Source organism: Mustela lutreola, chromosome 8 (genome assembly GCF_030435805.1).
Source record: "Mustela lutreola isolate mMusLut2 chromosome 8, mMusLut2.pri, whole genome shotgun sequence".
NCBI lineage: Eukaryota > Metazoa > Chordata > Mammalia > Carnivora > Mustelidae > Mustela > Mustela lutreola.
In genome coordinates this window covers 47,738,584-47,764,638 of record NC_081297.1, presented here as the reverse complement: position 1 = coordinate 47,764,638, position 26,055 = coordinate 47,738,584, and the positions used below count along the sequence as shown (strand labels likewise).

The following is a 26,055-nucleotide window of genomic DNA, read 5'->3' as shown; positions in this document are numbered from 1 at the left end:
ACATATATATGTATATGTATGCTTATATATATGCTTATATACATATATATGTATATACATACATATACATATACATATATACACTATGTATGTATTTCTCAGGAAACTGAGAAATAGTGTATATATGTATGTATAGTGTATATATGTATGTATATATGTATGTACATATACATATACATATATATGTATATGTATGCTTATATATATATGCTTATATATATATGTATATACATACATATACATATACATATATACACTATGTATGTATTTCTCAGGAAACTGAGAAATAGTGTATATATGTATGTATAGTGTATATATGTATGTATATATACATACATATATATATATATATATATATATATTATAAACTCCATAAGTCATCATCACAATTTTTGGTTTTTACCAATGTTTCTCTGCCTTTTTTCCATTACTGCTCTCTTCCATGAAATTTTAATACCACATATATCTGTATATCTCTTTATGTTCTGTGGTCCTTTGGAGACCTAAAACCACTGTAATACCTAAGATAGTTTTTGGCTTCCAAAGAACTAGTTTTATCCCCACGGGAGCACTGTTTCATATAGTATTCTGGGTTGACCGTTTTTCCCACCCCCCCCCTTTCCATACTTTAAGGTTGTCACCCTGTTATCTTCTGGCTTGCATAGTTTCTGCCAAGAAATTTTTGTCCCTTTGCATATAATATCCTCCTTTTCCCATCTTTCCCTCCCCAGCAAAGCCTTACCCCCACCCCAGCTTAATTAAAGATTTTCTATCTTTGTTTTTCAGATTTGATTATGATATGTCTCGGTGTATAAGTTTCTGTTTTTGTTTTTATATTTACTCTGGTTGGGGTTCTCTGGATTCTTAAATCTATGTTTTGTTGTTTTTGATTAATTTTGGGAAATTTTTTAGCCATAACCCTTTCAGATATTTCTTCTGTCTTCTTTCTCTTAATCTTCCTGGGACTTCTGTTATATATATGGTAGACCCTAGAATATTATCCTCTGTCCTGCCCCTCCCCCAGAGCAAACTGCTGATCATTATCAGTCAGTGATTTGAATGAGAGATGGTCTTGGGAGATGGGTTTGTTTCCATGCCCCTCTGCAAATAAAGAGGCCCTTTCCAGTTTCCTATGTTGCCATACCCTCCTTGTGAGTACCAGATGGTGGTCATTGGCTGGGATCTTATGAATGACTGCAAACTCCTCTTGTGTCTGGAGCTCCCAGTTATTCTAAGCTATCATGCTAACCTATACTCAGCCTTTCAGAATTTACAAGATTATATCTTTTTCTTTGTACTGCCTTTTCCTTCTGTGGTCTGCCAAATCTGAAAGTGTTTGCATATCCCATTTTCCTTGGAGGTGCTTGTCACTTTTAAAAAAAATATTCACTTCACATGATTACCTTGTAGTCTCCACTCTATGATGGGTTCAAGGAAAGTTTAATGTTACAGATTATCTGGACTTCTCTTGTTGTTAGAGTGGAAGCCACATTATCTTGCCATTGTGTGAATCCTAGGTGAGAGCAGCCCCTTTGGTAGTGGACAAATAGATTCAATTCACTGTTCTTATCCTTTTGTCCTCACATCAAAGAGTGGGCTGCACTCCCATTTCCCTCCCGTGTTTTATGTCATAGCCTCTTAGGAAAGAAAATGCACGGTTTCTCTGTGGTTTGTATTTTTCTACTCAGGTGCCTGTCACCAATAGTTATTTAAAAGAAAAATTCCTTTTTTAGAGACAGTGTGACAACTTACTCACTTCCTGACCTGGGGATCAAAAAATATAATGGCTTGTTAATTTTCTCTTTAAAAGAATTTTTTATTATAAAATTAATTCATTAACAAAGTAGAGAGTTTAAAAAATGCAAAAAGGTAAAAAATAAAGAAATACAATCCATCCATAATCCCATCAGCTAAGGAAACCATTGCTAATATTTTACCAAAATTCTTCTAGTCATTTTTCTGAGTTTAATGGTTTGTATACATAAGTATGCGTGCCCACCTGTTTGTGTGTTTTAGTCACATAGCAAAGTTTTGAAAAGGTATTTTTCTATGGGTTACGGTACTCATGAGGTGATGTTGTGTTACTCATGTTTGTCTGGTAAAGATGCCAAAATGTATGGCCTATTTTCTGTTTGCTTTAGGGCTGGATTCCTTCTTGGGACTATTTCACGTGAATAGCCAGGATTCCCTGGGGGATGTGTGTGTGTGTGTGTGTGTGTGTGTGTGTGAGATTCCCAAGGAATGTAATTCATAGTGGTAGAGACCAGTTCTTTGTGCTGAGGTCCCTCTTGCGCCATCTAACTTCCATCTCTTTTTATTTATGCTGACCCGTTGTCAGGTTTAGAACAAACAGAAATGGAGGAGGTGTATGGTGTTCTTAATAAGTGTTGCAATTTTCTTTCTTTTTCAGAAAGTATTTTGGAGAAAAAATTGGACTGTATTTTGCCTGGCTGGGGTTATATACATCATTTCTCATTCCATCTTCTGTAATTGGAGTGATCGTGTTTCTTTATGGATGTGCAACAATCGAAGAAGATATTCCCAGGTGAGATGTTTTTAAAGAAAAAGCCTCAGTTCCCACAGGGCTGTACTTTGGAGTTTCATCCCAGTTGCAAGTACAGTTCACATGCTTCCTTCCAAAGTCCTCACCCTCTATTCTCTCCTCCCCTTACCACACACAAAACCTCCCTCCAGAGACAGATCTGGGAACTACAGAGTCTGGGAATGGCTTCAGAGCCTGCTGGGGATGGCTCCCTTTCTTTCCTAGTTAAGCTCTTCTCCAGGGCTAAAGGCTGATGTGGGCAAGTAGATTCTACCTGATGAAAAACCCCAAGCCTGAGAAGTGCATTTTCCTCTCAACTGCATGACTTTTTTCTCTGGTTTCTCCTAAGACCTGAGGCGGGAAACGGTGAGTGGCATTGGATAGAGATCACATGTCGATATGGTCAAACACTGTTGGGGTAAAATGCTGTGAGGCTGTCTATAGAAGCAGGCAGCTCTGGAACTGAGGGGGGCTCAACCTCTGGTTCAGGAAGTCAGAAACTGCAGGTGGTGACCGGCCCCATGGTGGGGCTCTTGGAGAGTCAAGAGATGGAACAAAGGCTGGTCCTTATGGTGAAAAGAGAGCCTACAAAGAATATAAGCACTTAAAAATAGCATACTTGGGCTGCCAGGTGGCTTAGTTGGTTAAGCGTCTGACTTGATTTTGGCTCAGGTTGTGATCTCAGGGTCACAAAATCAAGCCCTGTGTCTAGCTCCATGCTGGGTGTGCAGCCTACTTCAGATTCTCTCCCTCTCCCTCAGTGTCCCCCCAACACCACTCATGCTCTCCCCCCCACCCCCGACAAAAAAATAGCATCCTTTAGGATGGAGTGCATTACATACTAGCTATAGGACTAGATAGTTCACTCCCCAGGTCTTCCTTCCCTTGGCTGTAAATAGTGATAATAACATGTACCTTGTAATGTTGTAAGGATTCAGGAGATGATGTTTGGCACATAGTAAAATGTTAATAAATAATTGTTGAAGGAATCAACATATGTAGAAATAAAGTACAAGTGACACTTAACTTACATTTGGTATTTAAATCTCTTGCTATCTTCAGCACTGTCCTCAAAAACTGAAGCGTGATCAATGTATTTTAATACTTTCTCAGTTGCAATTGATAGAAATGCAACATCAACTAGCTGAAGCAAAAAAAAAAAAGGAATTTATTAGGATTCTGGGGTGGTCAGGGAACATAGTGGCAAGTGTATGGCTAGCCTAGGGGCCAATGGAAGTAGGGACTCCTGTTTATCTCCCATCACTGTTTTTTTCTTGTATTTGTTTCACTGCAGATTTTCTCCATTGGATGTAAACATTCCTACTAATAGCTCATGGAACTTGTATTTTAGAGCTTTCTCTATAATTGGTTCCAAAAACCCCGTTGGCTCATTTTGGATTAGGGTGGAGGCCCTGGGCCCATAGTCGGGGCTGTGGGGGCTAGATCACTCTTTACCAAAAGGATGTTTCCTCAGTAGCCGGGTGGATGAGGACACTGGGCTGAGTGGGTGTCCACTATAGTTGGAAGAAGTAATGGCTGTCCTGAAGAAAGGACCAAGAGCTGGGCTTCTTTGAGGAAAGGGTTTCACCAATGATCAATACTTAGACCTACTTAAATACTTAAAGCTAGATACTTAAAACTAGATAACTTAGTGTAAGACACAAGGGTTTGGATATTTCTATGTGTAAAACCCTGGCACCAACTGCCCAGTGTTTTGACTGGGGATTCTGGGACCACGACACAACAAATATGATGGAGGTTTTGCCTTCTTCAGGCCATCTAGCATGAGGGAAAAACTAATACTTATCAAATGTCTTCCTTGTGCCAGGCATGGGGCTGGGTGTTTCTCAGATACCAGTTTCTTTGATCCTGTAGATAGAGATTATGGTTGTAACCTGTTAGATTGGTATTATTTTCCCCTAAAAGAGGTGGAGAAATTATGCTTACAGTCATGTAATGTGTCCAACTTCAGCAACTAGTAGTTGTCAGGGTTACAACTTGACCTCAACTGCCCCCTTTCCCCCTGAGATGTGACATCTCCCAGAAGGTTCATATCCTCCTTGGCAGCCAAGCAGTTTCAACGGGCCTAGCCTGGTACCTTCTCAGAAAACATGGCTCCCATGTTTCTGTTGCCCAGTTTGATCCCTATAGAGCTGGGCCTCAGGTTGATCCACATGGGAAAACTCCACTGTGTGTAGAGAGCTAGTGCCAGAGTAGAGGGTAGACCATCGGCGTGCTCGTTTACATTGGGATTTAGAATTTGTGCCTTGGTTCCCCATATGGGAATACATATGAAAGGGACTGTGTGGCTGGAAATGACCATGGTCTGCATGTACTGAGAAATACATATCTGCACACATGCAGTCATGTACATGCAGGTATACGTGGATGTGAAAGGTGACCATTATCACTGCAGATGTCTCTTCTCACATGTCAGAGTGTGTAATGTTTCACACACTATGTCTAGCAACCCCTTTACCCCTTTACGGGGTTAGAGAACCAGCTGAATGGTTGTCTTTTTTTTTTTTTTTTAAGATTTTATTTATTCATCTGAGAGAGAGAGAATGAGAGAAAGGCAGAGAGAGAGTATGAGAGGGTGAGAGGGGAGAAGCCAGAAGGAGAAGCAGACTCCCCACCCAGCAGGGAGCCCGATGTGGGACTTGATCCCGGGACTCCAGGATTATGACCTGAGCCGGAGGTAGTAGCTTAACCAACAACCTAGGCACCCTTGAATGGTTGTCTTTTAAATGAGCTAAAATAGGATTGAGTAGAATGAAAAACGATATTAGTATTCATCACAAGAAGGAAGTAATAGGTATTGTTTCATGAGATTTTATTTAGCTATATAAATACGTTTATGGTGGGGAGAGAGAGAATGTTTGTATTCGCATGCTGGAATCTGGTGGAAAAGATTATTTTTAAATTACAGCTTACGGTAAAAAAAGTTTGAAGTTGACTGTTTTAAAGCTGAAAATTTGGTTGTTGGCTCTTCAAACTCAGGGTGGGGTGTGATTTTTTTTTTCTAATATTTACATCTTCCTTGTTTAAGTATATTATGAGGAATTTTTAAAAGAACTGCCCTTTAATCATAATTATATAGCGATCAAAAATCCAGGCTCAGTGGGCTTGACGAAAACTCATAAAATACCACTCCCTATCAACAAAAGAATAGTCTTTAGATCCCAATACTGAATCTAAACAAATTTATACTCTTCTGGGATCTGTGTCTGTCAGCCACACCTAAGCATGATTAAAAACTTGTACCATTCCTGGGATTACTTTAGAGGTTTCTAATTTTGACATTAAGCCTGGAATTTATTATCTATGTATCATTTTTAAAAATGTTCTGTTTTATAAGCATTATAGATTAATAGGAAGATAGTACAAAGGGGCCCACTGTACCCTTCATCCAATTTTCCCTAGTGATTATGTCTCATATAACTTTAGGACAATATCAAAAGCAGAAAATTTACATTATGTGGAACTTTAATTGGTACCTTTTATCACCGGCAACTTTGATATATGAATACAAATATCATTTATGAGTAATAATTCCATATGTGCATGATACATCTATAGAACTTTTCTCTACTTACCAAAGGATTGGTTCCATTTATTAGGCATTGGCTTACATGGGTAGGAAAGGCTAGAGGATTAAAAAAAAAAAAAAAAAACTAAAAAAAGAGCTGATTGATCTAAACCATGTTAAAAAAAAAAAAAAAAGGTTACCTTAGTCTGAAACCTTGATAGCAGATGCTGTGTCTAAATTTCTAGAATAATTCCCATGTTGCACCTCCTCCCTTTGTGCAAGCATGGCCCTATATCACCTAACTTATGAGCAATAAGTTACTGATTAAGGACACCACTCACTTTGGGGTCCTAGTTCAGCTCTTGTTGGCCATTTATCAACCTTCTTGTGCTTTCTAGAGAACATGATAGACTGAAGAACTACAGTATTTGGTTTATAGCTACAGTTGCTTCTAACTAGAAATCCTTAGATGATGCAGCTAGTGAGTAACCCAGATGCGATTTCAGTTCTAGCTGAGCTTCCCTCACCTTTCTGCTTCTCTTCGCAGCCTTCTCTAGAGAGGCAGGCTCTCTCCGAGAACGCAAAGTTGTTTTACGCTTGATCTTAGCCAAAAGGCCAAGAAGCAACCACAAAGTCATTTTAATATCACCCCGAGGCAGAATTTCTCCAGAATTCTGTTCAGATTGCTTACATCAACCAGAGAAATCAACAAACAGAACACCCTAACAGCTCTAAAGCATTCTGACTTCAAGTTTAAATGATTTGGGAAGTATTCATGTAACTGCAACGCCATTTTGTACAAATGGTTGATAGTTGACCGTCCTCCCATTGTAAAGCCAATAACTGAAGCAGCTCTTATGTTTCCAAGTGCTCTGGACTTTGGTAGCTGGTTGCTAACACTTTTTCATTCCTGACCTTTTAGCACTGATTAGCTTTGATTAGGATTAAGTTGGTTAGAAATGATCCCTTCCTCAAGTCTATGTGTTTAAAAAAAAAAAAAAAAAAAAAAAAAGCCGCAAACAACAAAGTGCTATTCCTGACACACATATTTGAAGGGCAAGACTGAGAAGCTTACGTGTCCTCAGACATGGCTTAAAAGCACAGCTCCTTACTCTAATTTATACAGACCAACAGGTTTCTGTGTGAATCTGTTTCCTAAGAGGGGACTCTCCTCTCAGAAAGTAGTGACTCCTCCTCAGTGATACAGCAGACGCTCATCTGACCCCGAAGACTTAGAATAAATCTTGCTGTCTGGTTACCCATTAAGAATGTGCCCAAGTGGAACCAACACGGCTGAACTTACTATCAAGATGTTCCAATTAATATTGTCGTTGTGAATGAGTCACTGGTATTGACACTTGCCAATGGGGAGCTTAGCAGCAAGTTAGTGGAGGAATGAGGATTTACTCTCAGAGACGTAGAGTTTCCATTCTCTCACGCAGAAGGCCTTTCCTTACTGTGGGCTTAATAGTTCATTAAAAACAAGCCTGAAAGCCGGGACTTGACAGACAGTGACAGCCCTCAGAAAAACCCTTCATCTTCTTAATGAAGGGGAGCTGGACCCATTTATGGTTTTCATCTAAGCACTTGCTTTAGCACTTAGGTCGGCTGACCCTGACAATGGCCTCCCACTTGTCAGCCATGCTCTGTAGTGCCCTCTGCTGCCTCTTTCCAAAGGAAACACAGTGGTAGTTTTCACTGTAGGACCCCTGCCTCCTCATGACCGTGTCTCCTCACAGTCCATGAGACTGTGTCTCACAGCTGCTCTGTGAGAACAGCCAATGCTTCATTTTTGTGAAATTTTGAGTTCTCCACCCTGTTCTCCCAAACAATGAGCTTAACCATCGACCCATCCCCCCGGGGAAATATTACACACCAGAGTGATGAGTTCATTCATTTTCCTACCAATATGTAGTGTGGAGGGACTCTAGGGAAGCCAATTAGGGCTGGTGGTTCTTTGGTTCTTATCTGTAAGCATTCATATAAGCCTGAATTTATTGGATCTAGCTAATCACCTAAAGAGTGAATGGAATTTCAACTATGTGTTTGTCCGCTAAATAGAAATATACTGAGAATAGGTTAGAATATAGCTAATGGTTTTTTTGACTCATGCTTCTCTCTATTAGTATCATAGAACCTAGGCTTTGGAAGAATTTACTTTATTCTTCCATTCCCCCTCATCCCATTTCATGGTTTAGATCATTCTTATTAGGCTGAGGTTATTAATCCCCCTTCTACAAAGGGTCATGCCCCGATGTACTTAGGATGGGGCTTCCAACCCAGCTCTGACTCCATTCTTCTCCACATGGCTTGTAAGTAAGAGCTTGTGTTGATCCAACCACACACTTGTATTTTCTTCTCCTTGTGACCAGATCTCACACATTTGTGAGGTAGGCAGTAGGCTTTTTTTTTTTCTTTTTTTTTTTTAAATTTTTTATTTTTTATAAACATATATTTTTATCCCCAGGGGTACAGGTCTGTGAATCACCAGGTTTACACACTTCATAGCACTCACCAAATCACATACCCTCCCCAATGTCCATAATCCCACCCCCTTCTCCCAAACCCCCTCCCCCCGGCAACCCTCAGTTTGTTTTGTGAGATTAAGAGTCACTTATGGTTTGTCTCCCTCCCAATCCCATCTTGTTTCATTTATTCTTCTTCTACCCACTTAAGCCTCCATGTTGCATCACCACTTCCTCATATCAGGGAGATCATATGATAGTTGTCTTTCTCTGCTTGACTTATTTCGCTAAGCATGATACGCTCTAGTTCCATCCATGTTGTTGCAAATGGCAAGATTTCATTTCTTTTGATGGCTGCATAGTATTCCATTGTGTATATATACCACATCTTCTTGATCCATTCATCTGTTGATGGACATCTAGGTTCTTTCCATAGTTTGGCTATTGTGGACATTGCTGCTATAAACATTCGGGTGCATGTGTCCCTTTGGATCACTACATTTGTATCTTTAGGGTAAATACCCAATAGTGCAATTGCTGGGTCATAGGGCAGTTCTATTTTCAACATTTTGAGGAACCTCCATGCTGTTTTCCAGAGTGGCTGCACCAGCTTGCATTCCCACCAACAGTGTAGGAGGGTTCCCCTTTCTCCGCATCCTCGCCAGCATCTGTCATTTCCTGACTTGTTGATTTTAGCCATTCTGACTGGTGTGAGGTGATATCTCATTGTGGTTTTGATTTGTATTTCCCTGATGCCAAGTGATATGGAGCACTTTTTCATGTGTCTGTTCGCCATCTGGATGTCTTCTTTGCAGAAATGTCTGTTCATGTCTTCTGCCCATTTCTTGATTGGATTATTTGTTCTTTGGGTGTTGAGTTTGCTAAGTTCTTTATAGATTCTGGACACTAGTCCTTTATCTGATATGTCGTTTGCAAATATCTTCTCCCATTCTGTCAGTTGTCTTTTGATTTTGTTAACTGTTTGGTAGGCAGTAGGCTTTAAGAAGACCGCCTGTAAGCACAGGCATGACAAGGGGGAAATCTAACTTTTGACAAGTGATGGATTCCTAGTTGTTGGTGCTCCCCACCAACCTCTTAAACTCAAAACATTTTGAAGGAACTTTATAAAGCACCATATAATGTACAACTTCTCTGATGGATGCTCACTGATCTTCTGTTAGGTCACTCCCAGTGACAGGGGGTCTATACCTCAGAAGTTGCCCACCCACCTCATTGATAAAAATACAGGAATAATGCTTTCATGGTAAAGGATCCAATTCCAACGTCTTTAACACACCTCACTGTGGGAGTTGATCAGCTCAGCCACGGACTTGGAAGTGGGAGATGTTCTTGGGGTGATTTACTTGGGGTGGGTCTGGCTTGATGTCCTCCTGACCCAGCAGCCTCTCTCTACTGCAGCAAAGAGATGTGTGACCAGCAGAATGCCTTCACCATGTGTCCCCTGTGTGACAAGTCCTGTGATTACTGGAACCTCAGCTCAGCCTGTGGTACGGCAAAGGCGAGCCACCTATTTGACAACCCTGCCACTGTCTTCTTCTCCATCTTCATGGCTCTGTGGGGTAAGCGGTTATCATGAACCTTGCTTATTTTGCTGATGCCTTTAAATGGGTACAGTGACCATACTCTGAAGTCCGTATCCTTTGATTTATGTCTTTTAGTCCTTATATCTCAAGAAGTATTTTAGGGGCAATAGCTTTCTCTCTTTTACTTCTGTTTGTGAATAGAACAAACACCATCCTCCTTGGCTTTATATATTTTTTAAAAAATTAGAGGATGTTAATCTTATATTAATCTCATGTATGCTTTATTCAGAATTTGAACCAGTGCAAATCCCTAGCACATCCATAAGGCATTCCAGCTATCTCTACTAAGATACGTAGTCATAGATAGTCACTATAACACTCAGAGGGGGTGAGGAGACTGTCATGGCCACAAAGTTCACTGGTGGAGGAAGTGGTTCCAAACCTGATCTCCCGACTGCAGGTTCTGTGCAATTTCCAAGACACCATGAACACAGACAGTAGAGATTTTACTTAATGCCAGAGTAGTGTTTTCAGTATTTCCACCAAAGGGATTTGTGAAGGAAAGAACAAATAGTTCCTTCATTTTCCTTCTCCTCCCTTTATCTCCAGAGTATTAGGGTAATAAACTTTTCTGGGCCATAGCCATCTGACCATAAACACATACACACACACACACACACACACCTTTTCACAAACGTGGATAGAATAACCTGGAATAATAACCCCTGTGGTAACTGGACCTTTCCAAGAAGACATACCCATGAGGATCATACAAGGAACGAAGTCAACATGTTTCAGCCCATCTTGAGTAGCCACCTGATTTTCACTTTTTACTCCTCATTGGATATGCAGGCCCTTTGTTTCCCCTTTGGATCACTGAACAGCAGGGCTGTGATCCCACTGCAAAGGATGCTTGATTATCACTGACTCCATGGGGCCTGGAGGACGTGCCAGGATGGGACCATGAGTCACGCATTCCTGAAAGTGTGAAGAAGAGAGAGGGAGGAGGGGGAGTTCCATTCTCAGTAGTGCTGAGAGTACTAATACAAGCTTTCTTTGTTCCCAGCAGGGACCTCTCCTTGGGTGGAGATAGAACCAGAGTGGAAAGATTGCCATATTTCTAGGCCACCAGGGAACATTTCCAGGGGACACTCTATTCTCTGTTCTCATGTGGAATCGCCCCTGCCCAGGAACACATGGCCAGTAGTCAGCCCACAGAAGTAGGGGCAGGGAGTAGGAGGAAGTGGCGCTTGTCACCATGGGGCCCTGGAATTGTTCACAGGAGGGGTTCAGTAGAATGAGCTGGAGCTGGAGCTTGTTGCCTGGGAGTTGTAGGCAGCAAACTCTGTGTCTCCTCGTCAAGCAGGGCATCTCATGATTATCCCCAGATCCACTGGAACTGATTTGGAACCCAGAATACATGTTCAGTTTTTGATATATTGCAATCCTAATTCCCATTCATTTGTCTTAAGAGAGTCCCATGACTGAGTAGCTAAAGCTTAATGACGGTGGGCCCATAATCCCTTACGGACTTTCCTGGGATGTGTAATTCCTTGTTGTAGAGAAACTGGCTTTTCAGTTGTACTTGGCCACTCTCAAGCCCCAACAACTACCTCTTCTCTTTCCTCAATAGCTGTAATTAGCAGACGGCTCCCGGCCCCTGGGCTCTGTGATCATTTACTGCCCCCACCCCTGCCCTTCTTGCTCCCCCTCACGTGGCAGCACAGGAGAAGCATGGAGGGTGGGATGTGTCAGAGCTTCCTGGCATGACGTGGGGTTCAACTGTGTTTTTTAACAGTCTTGCTGAGTTTTACGTGATTGTGTCACAGCAGCCAAGAGCCGCTGGGCACAATTGCCTGCAAATTACAATGAAAAATAACAGTACTGCCTCTCATTACCATGATTATTATGATCAGCGGTGCTGTGCTGGGTGGGCCTGGGCTGGGGCCTAGCCTGCCAGGAGGAAGCCTGGGGAGAAGTGGTTCTCTGCAGAAACAGTCTGTCAGTGGAGCAGGAGTGGGGGCCCACTGAGGTGCTGGCCAGCAGGGCCTGGGTCTGTGGGGTCTTCAGGCCGAGCTCCTCTGTGGTTTGGCTTCAGACTCCAGGGAACTCTGGAAACCTCATTGAAAAGGGAAGTAAAGGGCAAGGGTTCCTGAACCCTGTTCTGAAGAGAAGTTACGGGCATTAACTTTGGTAGCAGGCAGGTCCTAGTTGCATGTCTCAGTCCTGCTCCTTGCCAGCTGGGGGTCCATGGCAAGACAATGTGGATGTAGCTCCATGTCACAAAAGTTAGCACTCTCAACCAATGTGCCAGGTGCCTGGGGCAAGCTTCTTAACCTTTGGGCATCACCCTGCTCATCTGTGAGATGGGTGAAGGAGTTCCTACCCCACAGTGTTTTGGGGACAAGTGTGCAGAGCACTTGGCATAGTGCCTGGCAGGGGACATACGCCAGGAGCTGTGAGCTGCTCTTCCTTGTTGTGGTAGGCCTCCCTCGTCCTCATGGCCCCTCTGCAGTGACTTCTTTGCCCCTCTCCTCTGTTCCCATGCTCTGACTTCTCTTCTTCATAGAGATCACAGTCAGGAAGCACTGCGGACCCTGCTGTATGCCGAGCCCTCCTCGGGCACTGAGAAGAGCCTAGGAAAAGGAGGGATGCCTTCCTCCCCACCCTGTCCCCAGAACATCCCCTGGCCTGTGCCAGTATTGGGAGGTCAGGATGCACTTAACACTGAAAAGCCGCAAATCCCTGGGAGAAACCCTATGAACCTGTGCACTGTAATGTAGCACCAAGTCAAACAAATGGAGCTTCTAGCAACTACACATTTAGCCGGTCTGTAGGTGTCTTTTCCGCTTGGTTTTCTGCTGTGCCCAAGGCAAACAAGCAGCCAAGAGCTTAGGAAGTTTACAGCCCTGTTACTCCACCACAGACCTGAGTCGCAGACAACAGTGCAGCGTGGCACCTGGTGAAGGGTGTCCAGGCTTTTCCTGTGGGTGGCGTCGAGGTGTGTGCAGGGGTGGCCTCAAGGAGTGTCCCTTCCCTTCCTTTCCAGGGCACCAGACCCTGAGGACAGTAGGAGCGGAGAGGAGAGGGTGCCCGCAGCTGAGTGGGCCAGGAAAGGATGAGGGTAGCCCATGGAGGGCAGCAGAGGGGCGCAGGGCAGTTTGTAGGACTTGAGTATGAGGAGGGCAGCGAGGAGGTGACATTAGCAGCAACCCAGGAATGAGGTTGTATGTTGACAGAGCAAGGGAATGGATTTAAACAGAGGGGTCGGGCCGCATCCACAAGGTCTGCCCATCCAGAGAGAAGAACTTGGAGGGTAAGGAGCCGTTGAAAGTCTAGATGGGGGAGTGTTGGCATTCTCCCTCTCCCTGCCCCTTCTTCACTGCCCAAATGCCATTGTTCTTCAAGACTCAGCTCAGCTGGCTTCTTGGGCAGCCAGCACTCCCTCGGCTGCATGCCCACAGCTCTCCACTGGGCCATTCTTAAGGCCCTGAGCACTTCATGCCTTGCATGGTAGCTATTTACAGTCCCTCCCCATAGACTGTCAACAGTTTGAGAGCAAAATCCATAGCAGAATCATCTAATCTCCCTCAGGATGTCTAGAAGGCTGTTTTGTATATTACAGACACCTTAGTCAGGCCCAGTTCTTTTTGCAGGTTTGGAAATTTAGTCCAGCTTGCTCAAAGAACAAGAGAGATGTTGTAAGAAAGCCAGAAGCTAGCTCCTGGATGCGGGTGACAAAAGGGAGCCAGGCATCCGGAAACTGGAGCTGGGGGAGCTCTCTGGAATTCTGGCCCTTTCTCCTGTCAGGTGCTGCATGGTTCATCCCAGTTCTGCTTCTCTTTGTGTCACTTAGTTTCAGTTTTCAAAAGAGTGGGTCCATATGGTCCATCAGCAGGCTCCGGAGGAGGTGTCGGTCCTGGGGTAACGAGCCGTGGCTGTCAAGTGGAGGGTGCTGGCTCTGCCCAAAGCACGTTGGCCTGGCCCTTCGAGGGGCTTTGGGTGGAGCAGACTGACCTCGTGGGGATGGGAGACACTCAGCAGCTACTTGCTAAACAAGTAGAGGCCTGGGTGAATGCCCTGTAGGGGAGAGCTCTCCATCAGCCATGTGCAGGTGGGCTCGGAAATCAGGTGGAGCTATGAGGCGACTGTTACAGAACCTCAGGATGGGATAGTTGGGGCCCAGGGAAGGGAAGTGGTGCTGGAGACAGAAAGATGGGAGAAAATGAGTGAGAATGCTGAAGAGGGTGCAAGAGGAAAGAATGTACATGTAGGGAAGATGAGCTTTGTCCAAAAAGACTACAGACCCTCCCCTTCTTGTTGTCTTCATCCTTCCGTCCTTCCTTCATTTCTTGAGATCACTGTTTGCCCTCTTCTCATGACCTAGAAGTAGGGAGAGGTGCATGCCTGCATATGTGCTGGTGTGTCTCCCTTTACCTATATCTGTTGGGCTCTCAAGGATGGGGACTATTTGGAGCAGTTCCAGCTAGAAGTAAGAGGAAGGGAATAAGTGCTTTAAGGAGAGTCCCTAGATTTGAAATCTCTTAAGTTTATCCTCTGCCTCCATTGGTGATCCCAAAGGGTACTCAGAATTCAATCTTTAATAGAATTTTTTCTTTCTCTTTAAGCTACCATGTTTCTGGAAAACTGGAAGAGGTTACAGATGCGACTGGGCTACTTCTGGGACCTGACTGGTATAGAAGAGGAAGAAGTGAGTTCACTTGCATACTTCTCTGGATCCTTGCTTGGTTTCACCCTGCAAATAGATCTTCTTGAGTGAGGTGACCAATTAAATTTGCTGTCACATCAGCCAGTCCCTGGCTCCATGGTCTTAACTGTGGTTGGTATGCACTGAGGCCAAGAGCTCAGATCCCCACTCTTCTCCTGAAACATTGGACCTGATGGGTAGTCAGATGTCCCAGGGACCCTCTCTGGAAAAAGAGATGGCACAAGAGAAAAGCCTTTGTGGTTCCTTTGAGATTTAGCTTAACATTCTTCTACCTCCCATTTCATGGGTGCATGAAGCCAGAGAGTAGGAATTGCTCTCATGTAACCCAGAGCACACACCTGTCAGCATGCCTCTGTAAGCCTCCTGAGGGTCAAGGGAGAGGTATGGGTGCCAAGTGCTCATTGCCTTTGGTGCCTATGGAAGAAGAAAGAAGCTCTGAACTACTATAGTGTAAACCAGTACAGCATGGGTGAAACTAGAGGATGAGCTAAGGGCAAAAGGTAGGTTCGTCTAGAAGGTTCTTCTCTAGTTTTATGAACAGATGATTTTAAAGATTGAAAACAAATCAGCCTTTCTTCTGGGCTCTTACGAGGGCCCCAGGCCTGATGTTGGTGAGCTGGCAATGAGTAGTGTGTGTCTGGTTGCTCACAGTTCTTATCTATTCCCACACGCTACCACTGACAGAACAGTAGATGTAAATATTGGATAGGAACTCCTGATATTGTGGACATTGTTGTGAGGGGATGGGAACAGTGTCTAGAAAGATCAGGTGGCACTCACATCTGCCTGAGTACTGACTTGCAAAGGCTTTGCGCAAGCATAATGGTGGCTACGCGGAAAGCATGCCTTTTCTGTATTCTCCCCCAGTAACTGATGCGCCTCGCCTTAGACTAGGATTGCTGGCTGTGTGGCCCTGATGTTTTATGACCAAGCAAGGACCTCTCCAATTTAGTCTTGTTCTCAAGCTTGCTTGGCTCCATATGTCTGTCGCATGATGTCGTTTCTTCTCCTTGACGCTCTCACTGAGCAGATGGGCATTCCATCCCCATGCACTGAGTGCCTGTGCTCACTGTGTTCCAGGCCCATGGATTAAGCATCTGCCTGGACACTAATGGTATCGTGGGTTCCGTGGCGGATCAGAGTACTTCCATGTGGGTTCTGCCTTCAGAGGGGATACAAATTAGGAGGATAAGTGTCAGAGAATAATGAAGGCAATTGTGTTTTTTGGTAATTAGTGGCCAAATGAGTGCTTCCAATAGAAAGAGTTATGGAAGTGGGACTATGGGGGTTTTCTGGTTGACATCCTTGCCCTATGGATGAGAGGGACAGAGAGGGAGAGAGAAGGTGGCGGGGGGGTGCGTCCAGGGAGTTGTGGCGGGTGTGGGGAAGCAGGAGCTCCTGCTCTCCTAATGCAGGGCCTAGCATGGCTCCCAAGAAGAGAAGAAGACACATCCTGGCATCCAAGCCTGCATGGGGCCAGAGATGAGCTAAGTGTGTCTGCTAAGTAGAACCGAGGAAGCCAGAAATTATCTGGAGAGGAGGTGTAACACTCACATGGAGAAAGCCATCGGTTATGACTCAATGTCCTCAAGAATCTCTGTTGCAGGCCCCTGGCAGGGAGCGTGGGATAATCCATTTTGTTCCTGGAGCCAGTTTTCCTGTTTTCTGATTAACCTAGAGATCAGGGGTAAGTTCACAGGTGGACCATGATTTTAGGAACTCGTGTGCAGGCTGGGAGTGGGCTGGCCAAGACTAGTTTACCTGTGGCACAAGAAGAGTTTCGTCATGGGCCCTGTCACTTCTGACAGGAGCTTACTGCAGGGCTTCCTGTCACATAGCAGGCAAAATCCTCTACTCACCTTTCTGAACTCAGTACATGTCATTCTCCATGCCCAGACCTTCTGGCCACAGAGACCTTCATCCTCTCCCCAGCTCATTCTATCTAGTCTTTGCACCGGCTGTTCCCTCACCTAGAATGCTCCAGTCTCCACGTGCCCTACCCTTTCTTGACTGTTCCATCCCACCCAAACCATGACCCTGTTCAAATGGGCCTTCCCTGAATCCCTTTCGGAAGCAGCCAGCCACATTTTTTTTTTTTTTTTTTTTTTTTTTTTTTGGTGCAAAATGGTGGTTTATTAAAGCACAGGGACAGGACCCATGGGCAGGAAGAGCTGTTGACCCGGGTTGTGAGGGATGGCAGGTTATATACTCTGCGGTTGGGGGAAGGTGAGGGAAAGGGAGGTTTCAACGGAGTTTTCATATGCTATAGAGGGCCTACAAGGTGCCAGGAAACCGGAGGCCTTGCCCTTACGACTTGATCAATGTCATCTTTAGGCCAGCCATTAACATCAAGATAGTTGGGAGACTTTTTGGTGGGATGTCATAATCCTTCTATGGATCCTCTTTGTTAGTGAGATTTAGGACATTTGTAAGCCAAGGGAGACTCCTGTCCTGAAGGATTGTGATCTCTGCAAGTTAACTATTTATCATTTATGGCAGTCAGGGGTGCCTGAGGAATGCCACACACATTACCAAGGGGAGGGGAGCGGGTGGAGAGGAGAGTGGGTGCCAGCCTTTGCTTTGTCCTCAGCCAGCCTCCTGCTCCCTCATCATTCCCCCCTGAACAATTTTGACCCTTAAATCTTTAAGGTGGTTGAAGGTGGAAGGTCTCATCTTCTGTAATTATTTCTTCAATTTTTCTTACCCCAGCTGCTGGTTTCTTTCTTGTGCGTGTGTTTGTCTGCTGTCACCTTCCTCCCCTTGAAGATAATCTCATGCTCCACAGTGGCCTCAGAGCCTAGAAAGAAGGGCGGAGGAGCTGGAAGACTCTTCGATGAAGACATTTGTTGAGTGTATATTTGGGTCTACCTCTTTAGGTCAGAGAAGGTCCTGAGCTGTCCAGGGCCTTCCTTCAGCCAGCTCCCGAGGAGACCAGCCAGGTAGAGGTAGCTTTGGGAAGTATTTCCCAGAGTCGTGGTGGGACAGGTTATATATTTGTGACAACTTTGCATCAGACCACCTGTCCAGAGAGGCCACGTGTTCAGAACATCAGGAATAAGGAGGACCCACCTGTGGCTGGGGGCGCTGGCACAGCCCACACATGGGCTGGATTCTGCTCTGGCCAGGAGCTCAGTTGTCCAGCTCCCGGCCTTTGGGGAACTCTGTAACCCCACCCGACCTTCTTGGCCACAGACAGAGAGATCCTTGTCTGACCTGCTTTAGCTGGAATGCAGAACAGCCAAAGACTCTGCTCTGAGAGTCTTGGACTCCTGTTCATGTGGCGAGAATGCTCAGCTTGTTCTAAACAGATGAAGGGTTCTGAATGGGGGCCCAGCGTGGGGTGAGGCGGGATGAGGGTGAGGTTGAGGCGGGTGAGAGGGATGCGAGGACGTGCCTCTGTGTGATTCACGGCTCATCTTTGGAAAGTCAGAGGCAGGTCAAGAGCAGCCTCCTAGTCAGAAGGGGAAGTTCCTTAACTCCTTTGCCAGGTATGAAAGGTAGGAACAAGGCTAGCTTGAGGCAGTTTAGGATCCACATTATGGTACTCACCAGAAAGGTCCTGCTCTAGTTTTTTAATGAAAATCTTGCATGGAAATAACATAAATGAAAAGCGACCAGATATCAGGGGCCATGGAGGACAACTTCAAATCAAATTTCTCAAAACATTCCCATAGGGTGTTCATTGTTGTTGGCAAAAGGATTTTTGCAGGAAATGTGTTTTTTTTTTTCTCTTTTAATTTTTTATTTTTTATAAACATATATTTTTATCCCCAGGGGTACAGGTCTGTGAATCACCAGGTTTACACACTTCACAGCACCCGGAAATGTGGGTTTTAAAAACATTAAGCAAGTGGCTTCACAGTAGAACTTTTTGGAGCTAATATGCTCATTGTGACTCTCAGGTGATACATTGTGTGGGCTTTTCCAATCTCTTAACCCCTGGAATCCCTTTTTAGCTACAACTCTTAGCACACACATTAGGAAATGATGTGTTGGAGAATGGATGAAGGTGAGAGGCAAAATCAGTGAGCCTCACAAGCCTTTAGCGATTTCTGGGTGCTCCACGTGGTACTAATTACTATGAGAAATAGAAAATAAGACATACTAGGTTGCAGATCCTTGTATTAGTATAAAGAGACTCTCAGATGCAAAACAGCTAGGAAATCCTGGAAGAAAAATACGTAATTGAAAACTGCATGTGGTATAAGTTATACAATTCTAGGCTATTCGAGAGGGAGGAGACTCCACCAGGTTGGCTGTGGTAGAGAAGTCATGGAAGGGATGGGGCTGATGTGTCTTTGGAGGTCGGTAATGGTGGGCTGCCTTAAAACCCTGGAATAACATCACCTCCTGTTGTACCGATTATGTTTCTAAGCCACCTGCATGGTTTCTCCTCTCCAATCTCATGGCATGTCCCAGGAAAGCCAAAGACTGGTCAGGAACCTAACTTGTTGGCTTTTGGAATCTCTGATGCATGAGCTTTGGTGAGGAAATGGTGTGTCCTCTGAGTCAGCTGTGAGCCAGCGCCTGAATCTGTGCACAGGAGTCATTGATAAATGATGCGGCAACATGCAGTCCTCACACCTGTAGATGTTCGTCCTCGGACGCTGCAGGGAAGACCTGCCAGTGAGGCCAGGTGTACACTGTTAAATTCCCTTTGAAGTAAGTCATGCGCCTTCCTGCTTCAGCACCTGCGTTGATTAGACTGCAGCCCTCTGGATTAGTCAGGTGCTCTTTCCCGTGCCTGGTGACTCACTGTTCAGGTTGTGTTGCTGAATGGCTCAGTGATATCTCTTGAGCATTGGTGTACTTGCCAATGAGTTACTCACCTAGGCTGCACAGGAAACAGGTTCAGGCAAGCAAGTTTTAAGATTCCCCGTGGCCATCTTTAACTTTGATGTTTATTGGTCGCCATTTTAGCTTGCAGAATAATGGAGCAGGAAGAAGTTTGGTCATTGCCCTAACTCCCAGCTGCAGGGCACATCTGTTTCTCTAGCTGGGATTTGGCTCACTGAAACTTACAGTTTGAGGTATGAGAATAGTTAGTAGCATGACCAGATGCTTCTGTTTGTATCAGTTGCCCAGTTAACATTTCCTCTCTCCTTTCTCAACACCGGCGCCATCCCCAGGAACGTGCCCAGGTTTGGTTTTCAGTGTGGTAGCAACTGTTATGTGTTCCCTTTCTCTCCCGTACTTTGTATTCCTGGTCTAGACTCCTTGTGGTCGTGTGTGGTGTAACGGTTCATGTCTGATAGCATTTGATCCTAAGTCCTGACTTTAGTGCGCTTGTGGCATCTGGTTTATAACCCACAGGCCAGAGCCACTCTTCTGCCTGTTTACTAACTCCGCATTGACTCTTGGGTTTTAGGAACACTCCCGACCTGAGTATGAAACCAAAGTTCGAGAGAAAATGTTGAAGGCGAGTGGCAAGTCGGTTGTCCAGAAATTGGGTACCAATACGACTGAGAATGAAGATGAGGTAAGATGCTGGCACTCGCTGCTCACTGTCTTCTTTATTTCTTAAGATCCTGTCGTCATCTCATTTGGAGTGCCTTCGTGGACAGAGACTGGGCTGGGAGAAGGGGTTGACTGGAATGGGATGGAAGGGAATGATTCATGACACTTCTCTTCGACCTATACGCAGAGCTCATGGGGAGCAGGGTTTTGCTGTGACTTGATTTATCTCTCTTTCCTGGGTGGCAGTGTCTGGGCAAAATGGGAGAGCAGGTTGGAGAAGAAAGAAACAATTTCCGGCCCAGTTACTCTGAACTCCATCACTTAATTATCTAATAATGACAACTACCACCATATCAACAAGCACAATGGCAGCTAACCCCAGGCGAGGGCTTGCTCCAGGTCAGGTGCCATTCTCAGTGCATCATATCATTTTATTCTCAAAATAAATTTAGGAGGCTGCCATTCTTGTTGGGTTAATGAGAACTAGTGAAAAAAGTTATATTCATAACTTAAGTCAGTTGCCAAAGGTCACCCAGCCCGCATAAATGGTGTGTGGACCTGGGATTCTAATCTTGGTCTGTCTATGACAGTTGGTGCATCTAATCACCAGTACTGCCCTCTGGGGCAATGAAGAGGTCCGAGCAGGAACTGGCTCTTTGGGCTGGCAGAGGCTAATTCATGCCTGTGCTTGCTTGAGCTGCTCATAGAATGTTCCTTATATTTCATTTTATCTGGGTGGGCCTTCATAAGTAGGAATGGGATGGTGAACATGTCTCCTGAGTCCTATTTCTGAGTTTTAGGGTGGCATTCAGACATTAAAACAGAGCTTCAGAATCTGTGCTGTGATCTGCAAATACTCTTGGTGTGCGTGAACTGGGGGGTTCGTGTGGGGGGCTCCTCTTTGGCAGTGCCTATCTCCTCTGAGCGCCACCCTGCTTTGAAACCTGTGTGTGTGTGTGTGTGTGTGTGTGTGTGTGTGTGTTTATGTCTTTCCTAATCTGGCTCCTGAAAAAAATCAACAAGATTGGAAATCTGTTGTTTTTGCATGTGTCTTTTCTCCATCTTGGATTTGAATTCAAATTTCATTTAATTTTACATTCTTAAAGTTGGAACCATTCATGTTAACATGCAAATTTATTCAAGCACCAAAACAGAAGAATGTGGTGTTTTTGAGCCCAGAACACTGGCTTTTTTTCTTCTTTCTCTCTCTCTCTCTCTTTTTAAAGAAAATAGGACTTAAACAGAAGAGAGAGAGGGTGGCCCTCTGAGTTTTTTTTTTTTTTTCTTAGACAAAAAGTAACTGCAAGACCAATTATTTGGGGGAAATAATGAATTTGTTCTTAGGAAAGCCTAATCATCACCACCACCCTCATCAGAAAGCAAGCATTCTTCTACTGTCAGCTTCGGCAACTCCAGGAAACCTTCTTTCTCCACCCTAGAGCAATATACAAGGGATAATTTTATGGAAATCACATGTAACTTTTATTGACCACTGACTCATTTAATTTTAATTCCATAGACGGGAATGCCAAGGAGCTGGAATTGCGTACATTGAGGCTGTGGTTCTAATATAAACTTTGCTTGGATATATATGCATGATAGGTCACATAACTTTCAGGAACCATGAATAATTGAAAAACATCTGAATGCATTATGAATGATACATATGTTTATGTTTTAGCATTCAACATCTATTTCCATTACACTGTCGAGAATGCAAAGCTCAAAGCATCTAATGTCTTACGGGTACTGGGGAGAAAATGACCTTCCCAGATGAGCAGCGCAAGATGAAATTGGCCTGGAATTTGATTGTCAACATTCTTCTTGTGTTCCCTCCATTCTGTTAATATTGTAAATATTCTGTTCTTGCTGTAAATCTAGCCAAAGGTGGGAAATGATTGGGGCGGCGGGAGGGGGAGCACATGTTGCTTCTGTTGGGTGGGATGCAGCTCTTGCAAGTGGAAAGAGTCAAGGTCAATGCTCACAGCATAACATGCCTCTGGGGGCACCCTCATGTGTGGGATATTTAGGAAAGACACCTTCTGCTGGGGAATAAAGAGGGACTAAGACCCAAAGTCTAGCTGGTGGTTTTGGATATGGGTCTTTCATCCCAGAGGATCATCTTGACTCTGCCTTCATGGTGACCTTCAGGCTGCATATTCCCACCTCTCCTTACTTTCCTTCCTTTTGGATGATCAGGTACCATTTATTGAGACCCAGAGCAGTATGGGAATTTGCTGAAGGTCATAAAACTTGTGGGGAAGCTGGTAGTCAAACTCAGTTTCACCTATCTCCAAGGCCCGCTGCTCTCTCTCTCTCTTTTTTTTTTTTAAATTTGAGGATACCGAGCCCATTTTTAAAAACACCTTTATTAAGATTTAGTTCTCAGACCATAAAATTCAGCCACTTAAAATCTACAATTCATTAGTTTTTATTATATTCACGGATTTATGCAGCCATTTCCACCATCTAAGTTTTAAAATATTTTTATCACCCCAAAAAGAAACCCTGTACCTAGTAGTTACCAAACTCTGGGAAACAATTATCTATTTTTTGTTCTATGGATTTGCCTATTTTGGACTTTCATGTCAGTGGAATCATACAAAATATTGTATTTAGCTTCCTTCATGTGGCAGAATGTTCTCATGATTCACCCATGTTTTAGTTACTTCAGTGCCTAATTCTTTTTTGATTGCCAGATAATATTCTGTATTGTGGATATACCTGATTTATGACCTGATGGACATCCGGATGGCTTCCATTTTGGGGCTATTATGAATAATGGTGCTATGAATATTTGTGTGCAGGTTTTTGTGTGGATAAGTGTTTTCATTTCTCTTGGATATATGCCTAAGAGTGGAATTACTGGTTCTCTCATGGTGGCTGCATATTTAATACTTTGAAGAGCTGCCGTACTATTTCCCAAATTAACGATACTATTTCACATTATTATATTTTAAAGATTTATTTATTTATTTTAAGGAGAGAGAGTGAGTGTGTGTGTGAGTACATGCATGCATGCATGGGGATAAGGGGAGGGTCAGAGGGAGAGGGGGAGAGAGAATTTGAAGCAGTCTCCCCACTGAGCATGGATCCTAATGTGAAGCTTGATCTCATGATCCTGAGATCATGACCTGACCTGAAACCAAGAGTGGGACACTTAACCAACTGAGCCACCCATGTGCTGCCCATTTTATGTTCTAACCAAACAACGTACGAGGACACCAATTTCTCTACATCCTGGGAACACTTGATATTATCTTTTTTATTTTATCCATCTTAGTTGTGTGAAATGGTATTTCATTGTGGTTCTCTTTAGCATATCCCTAATGACTAATAATGTTGAACATTTTTTCATGTTCTTATTGGCTATTTGTATGCCTTCTGTGGAAAAATGCCTATTCAGATTCTTTGCTCATTTTTAAATTATTTTTTATGATTGTGTTGGAAGAGTTATTTACATAATATGAATACCTATCCCTTATGTGATATGATTTACAAATATTTTCTCCCTTTCTATGGATTTTTTTTCACTTTATTGGTATAATTCAAAGCTCAAGAGTTTTCTGATGTAACTCAACTCGTATGGATTTCCTTTTATCACTTGTATTTTTGTGTAATATTTAAGAAACCATTGCCTAGTTCAGTGTCATAAGATAGACTCCTAGGTTTTCTTCTAAGAGATTTATAATGTTAACTCTACCATTTTAGGTGCATGATCCATTTTGAGTTAATTTTTCTGTATGATGTAATTAAGGGGTCCAAATTCTTTATTTTTTTTTGTAAGTGGATATTCAGTTGTCTTAGGACCATTTGTTGAAAGACTCTCTTCCCCATTGAATTATATTGACACCCTCATCAACAATCTATTTACCATAATATTTATGGTGTGTTGCTTCCACACACTGTTGCTTCCACACACTGTTCAATTCTGTTAATCTGTATATCTGTCTTTATACCAGTGCCACATTGTTTTAATTATTACACCTGTGTAATGAGTTTTGAAATTGGGAATGTGACTTTTGACTTTCTTTTTCAAAATTGTTTTGACGATTGGGGTGCCTTGCATTTCTGTATGAATTTCATGACCAGCTTGTCAATTTTTGCAAAAAACCCAAACTAGAATTTTTGATAGGGATTGAGTTGAATCTGTAGATTAATTTAGGAACCATTGCCATCTTAACACTATAAGATCTTATAATCTATGAACATGGTATATCTCTTTGTTTAGATCTTCTTTAGTTTCTTTCAAGAGTGTTTTATATTTTCAGTGTACAGGTCTTATACATAGTTTGTTGAATTTATTTGTAATTATTTTATTCCTTTTAGTGCTATTGCAAATGTAATTATTTACTTAATTTCAATTTTGCATTGTTCATTATGAACATATAGAAATACAGTTGATTTTTAAAAAAAGATTTATTTATTTAATTTAGAGCGAGAGAGAGCATGTGAGTGAGCACAGGGACGGGTAGAGGGTACGGGGAGAGAAGCTCCAACAGACTCTTCTCTGAGTTTAGAGCCTGACACAGGGCTTGATCTCACGACCCTGAGATCATAACCCAAGCTCAAACAAAGTTAGATGCTCAACCAACTGTGCCACCTAAGGGCCCATTCATTTTTTGGTATATTGATTTTGTATGCCACAGCTTTGCTGAACTCATTTTTTAATTCTAATTGTTTTTAGTGAATTTCTTAGGATTTTCTATTTATAAAATCATGTCATCTATGAATAGAGATAGTTTTACTTCTTCCTTTCCCAATCTGGATGCATTTTATTTCTTTTTCTCCTCTCTGTCTCTCTCTCTTTTTTCCCCCAGCTAATTGCCCTGACAAGAATCTCTTGTAAAATGTTGAATAGAAGTGATGAGAGCAGACTTCCTTGTCTCGTTCTTGATCTTAGGAGAAAAAAATTAGACTTTCACTGTCGAGTATGATGTTAACTGTGGCCCATTGCTTTTTTTTTTTCTCTATAAGGCTTCCCAGAGAACAATTTACATTGCATCAAGATGATACTGATCCGAAATGAAAATTCTCTACTGTAATGAGGTGGTAACTACACGTCCACATTGGGGAGGGACAGTGCAGAGTGTCCCAAGGTTGGTAGGGTCATGGTACTCTAATTAAGTAGCTGAACTTGTCTCTGAGCCTCTTCTGCTTCAGCTGTCACATGGGGAGAGTGAATTTTAGCCTTTGCAGTTCTGAGAGTTGGTGACTTTCTTTGTTTTTGCAAGAGATGATGTTGGTCATTAGCCCAGAACTTTGGGGCATAGACTATCTCTTATTTGTCTTAGATGTTGTTAATTTGGATATTCTTACATCTATTTTTTTTATATCTGCTTTTTAAAAAAAGTTTTGAGTTCTAGTTAGTTAGCATACAGTGTAATATTAGTTTCAGGTGTACAGTATACTGATTCAACACTTCCAAGCAATACCTGGTGCTTGTCGCGACAAAGTACACTCCTTCATCCCCATCATCTACTTAACCTGTTCCCCTCCCCCACCTACCCTCTGTAACCATCAGTTTGTTCTCTGTAGTTTAGAGTCTCTTTCTTGGTTTGCCTCTCCCTCTCTCACTCTTTTTATTTTTTACCACTTTGCTCATTTGTTTTGTTTCTAAAATTCCACGTAGGAGTGAAATCATACAGAATTTGTCTTTCTCTGACTGACTGAGTTTGCTTAGCATAATACTCTCTGGCTCCATCCATGTTATTGCAAATAGCAAGATTTTAATCTTTCTGATGGCTGAGTAATATTCCTGTGTGTGTGTGTGTGTGTTTGTGTGTGTG

General features: G+C 43.2%; 1 protein-coding gene across 1 annotated transcript in view; it reads left to right on the top strand.

Moving 5' to 3' along the window:
* ANO2 (anoctamin 2) overlaps positions 1-26,055 on the top strand; it is a 348,569-nt gene that overhangs the window by 174,379 nt on the left and 148,135 nt on the right. The window contains exons 11-14 of the mRNA XM_059184572.1: positions 2,411-2,545; positions 9,956-10,116; positions 14,709-14,791; positions 20,178-20,288. Of these exons, the coding sequence (XP_059040555.1) occupies positions 2,411-2,545; positions 9,956-10,116; positions 14,709-14,791; positions 20,178-20,288 (490 nt within the window). The remainder of the gene's footprint in view (positions 1-2,410; positions 2,546-9,955; positions 10,117-14,708; positions 14,792-20,177; positions 20,289-26,055) is intronic.